Source organism: Trachurus japonicus, chromosome 10 (genome assembly GCF_045865225.1).
Source record: "Trachurus japonicus isolate A0001 chromosome 10, Traja_1.0".
NCBI classification, from domain to species: domain Eukaryota; kingdom Metazoa; phylum Chordata; class Actinopteri; order Carangiformes; family Carangidae; genus Trachurus; species Trachurus japonicus.
Window position 1 is genome coordinate 19,337,460 of NC_140916.1, and position 6,366 is coordinate 19,343,825.

Sequence of the window (6,366 nt, forward strand, 5' to 3'; positions counted from 1 at the left end):
CCAGAGCGATGATCAGGTAAGAGGTCAGTTTGGAGTTCTTCTCATCATAAGAAATGTCCTTCAGTTCTGGCACCTCAGCCAAGTTATCAGAAATCAGTAAATACATGGAGCAGGTGGCAGACAGAGAGGGCTGTCCGTTATCTTTCACTGCCACAATCAGGTTCTGTTTCATGCTGTCAGACTCAGAAATGTCCCGCTGTGTCCTGATCTCTCCGCTGTGGAGACCAATAGTGAAAAGTCCCGGATCAGTGGATTTGACTATATGATAGGACAGCCAGGCGTTCTGTCCAGAGTCCGCGTCCACTGCTATCACTTTGGACACCAGAGAGCCTCCGTGTGCAGCTTTGGGGACCAGCTCGGTCATGAAGGAGTTGCCCTCCGGGGCGGGGTACAGGATCTGAGGAGAGTTGTCGTTCACATCTGATATGAAAACACTGACGGTCACGTTGCTGCTGAGCGGAGGAGAACCGTTGTCTCTGGCCATCACGTGGACTTTAAAGCTCCTGAACTGTTCATAATCAAACGACCTGACAGCGTGGATCACCCCCGTGTCTCCGTTAACAGACAGATAGGAGGACACCGGGGCACCGTTCACCTCACCAGGTAACAGAGAATAAATCACTGTACCGTTTTGTCTCCAGTCGGGGTCTCGGGCACTAACGGAACATAAAGTGGAGCCAGGTTTGTTATTTTCAGTCACATATGCGCTGTACGACTGTTCCTCAAACACAGGTGGGTTGTCGTTGATGTCAGCTACAGATAACTGAACAGTTTTAGAGGAGGACAGAGGTGGAGAGCCCTCGTCAGTGGCAGTGATTGTAATGTTGTAATCAGACACTAGTTCACGGTCCAGTTGTCCTGTGGTCACCAGAGAATAATAGTTTTTAATAGAAGGAACCAACTTAAAAGGAACATTTTGCTGAATGGAGCAGCGGACCTGTTTGTTATTCTCTGAGTCTCTGTCCTGCACGTTAATGATGCCCACCTCTGTACCAGGTGACACGTTCTCGGGTATGGGATTAGACAGTGATTTCAGATTTATCACAGGGGCATTATCATTTATATCAGTGACATCGACTTTAACTTCGGCGTACGATGTTAGCCCTAAACCATCTTTCGCTTGCACCCTCATTTCAAAAGATCTAATTTTTTCAAAGTCAATTACACCAGTAACTTTAATTTCTCCAGTTTTAGGATCAATTGAAAACACATTTACATCAATGTCAGAAACGTGACCAAACTGATAGGTCACGTCTCCATTCACTCCTTCATCTGCATCAGTAGCACTGACTTTAATTACGATGGTATCAGGAGGAGAGTTTTCAGGCAGACTGGCTTTATAAACGGCCTGGCTAAACACTGGAGCGTTATCATTAGCATCCAGCACAGTGACGTGTATGACTACGGTACCTGATCTCTGAGGAGAGCCACCATCAAAAGCTGTGAGAAGCAAATTCAGCTCCTTTTGTTTCTCTCGATCAAGTTTATTTTCTAATACGAGTTCAACCTTATTACTGTCAACAGCAAGAATAAAATTGTCATTCTTTTGTAGGCTGTACCTCTGAACTGAATTTTGACCTATATCTGCGTCGTGGGCCTCCTCGATGGAGAAGCGGTTACCTTTCTCAGCTGACTCACGTATTTCCATTTCAATCAAATTCTCTCTGAATTTGGGCGAGTTGTCGTTCACGTCTTGAATATGAAGACTTACTCGATGAAGCTCCAAAGGATTTTCTAACACCAAATCTATTTTTACAACACACGATGGCTTCTTTCCACACAAGCTCTCTCTGTCAATTCTTTCCGTTGTGATCAGATCGCCGGTACTTAGATTAATGTCACAGTACCGCTCATGTGTCTCATCAAAATCAACACGGGCGTTTCGGGAAGACAGGGTCCTCAGATCAAGACCGAGATCCTTTGCAATATTTCCAATAACAGACCCTCGTTTCATCTCTTCTGGAACAGAAAAACTCAGGTCTCCATAAACGACGGGCAGCGTTACAAGGAAGGAAGCGACCAAGAAGATCCGACGACTCGCTGTAAATCCTTTGTCTCCCATTTTGACACAAAAGACGTCTTCCCCTTATACAACCTATTCTGTCAGATGCGATGAAATAAACCTGTCCAAAAAGTCAGTAACGCAGCACTTTACAGCAGTGTACACGATCAAATGGGATAGGAAAATTTAACAGCATCTCTGAATTATCCAGTACTGATATCTATGCAGTAATAGTGGGTGGAGTAATGCGAGTTTATTTTCTGTAAGCCCACAGCGACACCATGAGTCCCTTTTCATTTTAACAGTAGGTGATCAAATGGTAAACTGGATAACCAGATCAATTAAATATTCACTCGCCTTTTATTGGTTGCACATGGCTGTTATTTCGTAAAAATACACACGTGAACAATTTACTTTGCTCACGACAGGGATGTAAGTATTAACCCCTGTTGAGCTCAGCTTTGTTTGTGGCCCTGTATAGTATCAAGAAAAGAATACATTTGCTTTTTCTTTTTAATAGTTGGTGTGGAGTCTACACGTGAAATAGATGACGCACATGGGCCTGCAAAAAAGCATCTTAACTTTTGGTATAACACTGTACATTTCGCTATTGGCATTTGATTATTTATGGGTTAAACTGTGACTGCTAATCGCTCTATATTAGTCAGTAAGATATCGCAAAAAATAATAATAATAATAATAATCATTGTGATTATTATAGTATTTAGACAGCGTGGCAGTCTAGAAAAAGACACGTCCTGTTGCGGTTGCGCTAGAGCCCAAAAGGACAGGAGTCTAAAGAGCAAGGACAACAGGACGCGTTTCAGCACCAAGGACAGAGACAGTCGAAGTTGCCTTGGGTGAAGGCATAAAGACACAGAAAGCGGAGCCACTGCGCTTATGACGTAGAGACAGTGTCACCTAAATACAAACTCACTGATCCGTACACAGAAATCTTTAGCCTTTTACAAAGATTGTGGCTTAATAATATCCGTGCTGCTTCTATCATATCTTAAAAATGACGATCAGTAACACGTGATGATGGCTGATACAAATATTTGACAAGAGATGAGGTCAAATTTGGCGAAAAATTGTTGGAAAAAACGATTTTGCTACAGGTTATGTCATTAAATAGAATTTCCTTTTTTTCGATATATGTTTTCTGTTTGTTTTGGGGGTTTTTCACATGCAGACGAAATTGCTGATAAAGGCTGGTTAAACTTCGTTGTCACAAAAGATTTACTTCAAGAGTAAAATTGCCCTGTGAACAGAAAAAAAAAATTTTTTTCAGGGAAACAAATTGAGCGTCTTTCCAACCACTAACCATCTCATCAAAAGAGCACTAGGCACTGGACAAAAAGGAGGATGCCAGCATTTGACAATTAAAATGTGTGAGAACTTCCATAAGGGGCAGCAGGGAGTAACGTTAAATGATTTCCAGCCGTCATTTACAAAGTGAACCCCCAAAAAAGTAATAAATGGGGGCTTACGTAGATATAAGCTCCGTTATGCAGTTACATTCAGCTACGATAAATCCATCTTATTTTCCAGAAAGAAAAATACACGCTGAATTACAATGATTCACTTAAAATGGGGCGAAGTGTCGGTAACGTGGTTTGAAGGACTCCTACCTCTACAGATGTTTCCAACTCTTCAAAGGGGTCAGCGAAGTCTGATGGACTTTTCCTCAGTGTCTGGTCAGCAGGAAGTGTGTTGTCATTGTAAGACGTCACGAACTTAAAGTCACTGGTTCTTGAACCTGTTGTCAGGTAGGCGTCATAATTGTAAGTGCTGCGTAAAGTTCCTGTGCCGTCAACATCTGCGTAATTAGGAGGGAGATAAGCGCTGGGGATGGCGACTGCTCCGTCAAACAACAGTCTGGGCTTTCTCCTGCGACAAAACCTCACACCCAGGACGATGATGATGAAAGTCAGAAAAAAGGTGGACACTGACACCAGAGCGATGATCAGGTAAGAGGTCAGTTTGGAGTTCTTCTCGTCATAAGAAATATCCTTCAGTTCTGGCACCTCAGCCAAGTTATCAGAAATCAGTAAATACATGGAGCAGGTGGCAGACAGAGAGGGCTGTCCGTTATCTTTCACTGCCACAATCAGGTTCTGTTTCATGCTGTCAGACTCAGAAATGTCCCGCTGTGTCCTGATCTCTCCGCTGTGGAGACCAATAGTGAAAAGTCCCGGATCAGTGGATTTGACTATATGATAGGACAGCCAGGCGTTCTGTCCAGAGTCCGCGTCCACTGCTATCACTTTGGACACCAGAGAGCCTCCGTGTGCAGCTTTGGGGACCAGCTCGGTCATGAAGGAGTTGCCCTCCGGGGCGGGGTACAGGATCTGAGGAGAGTTGTCATTCACATCTGATATGAAAACACTGACGGTCACGTTGCTGCTGAGCGGAGGAGAACCGTTGTCTCTGGCCATCACGTGGACTTTAAAGCTCCTGAACTGTTCATAATCAAACGACCTGACAGCGTGGATCACCCCCGTGTCTCCGTTAACAGACAGATAGGAGGACACCGGGGCACCGTTCACCTCACCAGGTAACAGAGAATAAATCACTGTACCGTTTTGTCTCCAGTCGGGGTCTCGAGCACTAACGGAACATAAAGTGGAGCCAGGTTTGTTGTTTTCAGTCACATATGCGCTGTACGACTGTTCCTCAAACACAGGTGGGTTGTCGTTGATGTCAGCTACAGATAACTGAACAGTTTTAGAGGAGGACAGAGGTGGAGAGCCCTCGTCTGTGGCAGTGATTGTAATGTTGTAATCAGACACTAGTTCACGGTCCAGTTGTCCTGTGGTCACCAGAGAATAATAGTTTTTAATAGAAGGAACCAACTTAAAAGGAACATTTTGCTGAATGGAGCAGCGGACCTGTTTGTTATTGTCTGAGTCTCTGTCCTGCACGTTAATGATGCCCACCTCTGTACCAGGTGACACGTTCTCGGGTATGGGGTTAGACAGTGATTTCAGATTTATCACTGGAGCATTATCATTTATATCAGTAACATCTATTATAACTTTCGCGTATGAGGTTAGACCTAAACCATCTTTAGCTTGCACTGTAATTTCAAAAGAATTACTCTCCTCGAAGTCGATCACACTCTTTACTCTGATTTCTCCCGTTTTGGGATCAATCGAAAAAACATTTATATCATCGTCAGATACATGGCCTAAGTCATATGTCACATCTCCATTCACTCCTTCATCTGCATCAGTAGCACTGACTTTAATTACGATGGTATCAGGAGGAGAGTTTTCAGGCAGACTGGCTTTATAAACGGCCTGGCTAAACACTGGAGCGTTATCATTAGCATCCAGCACAGTGACGTGTATGACTACGGTACCTGATCTCTGAGGAGAGCCACCATCTAGAGCTGTGAGAAGCAAATTCAGCTCCTTTTGTTTCTCTCGATCAAGTTTATTGTCTAATACGAGTTCAACCTTGTTACTGTCAACAGCGAGAATAAAGTTGTCATTCTTTTGCAGGCTGTAGCTCTGAACTGCATTTTGACCTATATCTGCGTCGTGAGCCTCTTCGATGGAGAAGCGGTTACCCTTCTCTGCTGACTCGCGTATTTCCATTTCAATTACATTTTTTTTGAATTTTGGCGAGTTGTCGTTAACATCTTGAATGTGAAGACTTACACGATGTAGCTCCAAAGGATTTTCTAACACCAGATCTATTTTCAACACACACGATGGTTTCTTGCCACAAAGACTTTCTCTGTCAATTCTCTCCATTGCTGTCAAATCCCCGGTACTGAGGTTAACATCACAGTACCGCTTAGACCCTTCAAAATCAACACGGGCATTTCGAGAAGACAGGGTCCTCAGACCAAGACCAAGATCCTTCGCTATATTTCCAATAACAGAGCCTCGTTTAATCTCTTCTGGTATAGAATAACTCAGGTCTCCACAAACGATGTGCAGCGTTACAATAAAGGAAGCGAAGAAGACTGGGCGAAGCGCAGAAAATCCTTTGTCTCCCATCATCGGAAAATATGCGTCCTCGTTAAAAAAAAAAAAAGACTATCCAGAAGAAAAAAATAAAATATTCCAAAGCAGCCCAGTATTTTTACAACAGCGAGTACGATGGAATATTGCGGTGGACACACAGGAGATTGTTACGAGAATTCCCAACTGGTTTTAATGCAGTAACAGTGGGTGGGGATGTCTGTGGTACCGTTGTGCTAGCCCACAGCGGCACCATGAGTCGCTTTACAATATTTACACCTGCAAGCAACTCGCTGGACTCTAAACACGCCTTATCCTCAGCCACATTCAGGGTTCTGTCATATGGATATTGGAAAACATAAATGCTACAATCTAATGGACTATGTTGAA

The 6,366-nt window shown here is 43.6% G+C and overlaps 1 protein-coding gene and 1 pseudogene across 3 annotated transcripts in view; both read right to left on the reverse strand.

Moving 5' to 3' along the window:
* The window catches only part of LOC146979824 (uncharacterized), a 5,037-nt pseudogene extending 2,771 nt beyond the window's left edge, over positions 1 to 2,266 (reverse strand).
* LOC146979773 (protocadherin gamma-C5-like) overlaps positions 1 to 6,046 on the reverse strand; it is a 298,812-nt gene extending 292,766 nt beyond the window's left edge. The window contains exon 1 of one of the 3 annotated variants that reach the window (XM_085789819.1): positions 3,634 to 6,046. In XM_085789819.1, the coding sequence (XP_085645945.1) occupies positions 3,634 to 6,015 (2,382 nt within the window). In that variant the 5' untranslated portion in view covers positions 6,016 to 6,046. The remainder of the gene's footprint in view (positions 1 to 3,633) is intronic. The other 2 variants (XM_085789834.1, XM_085789836.1) reach the window with 2 other exon arrangements.
* Between the last annotated feature and the right edge of the window lie 320 nt (positions 6,047 to 6,366).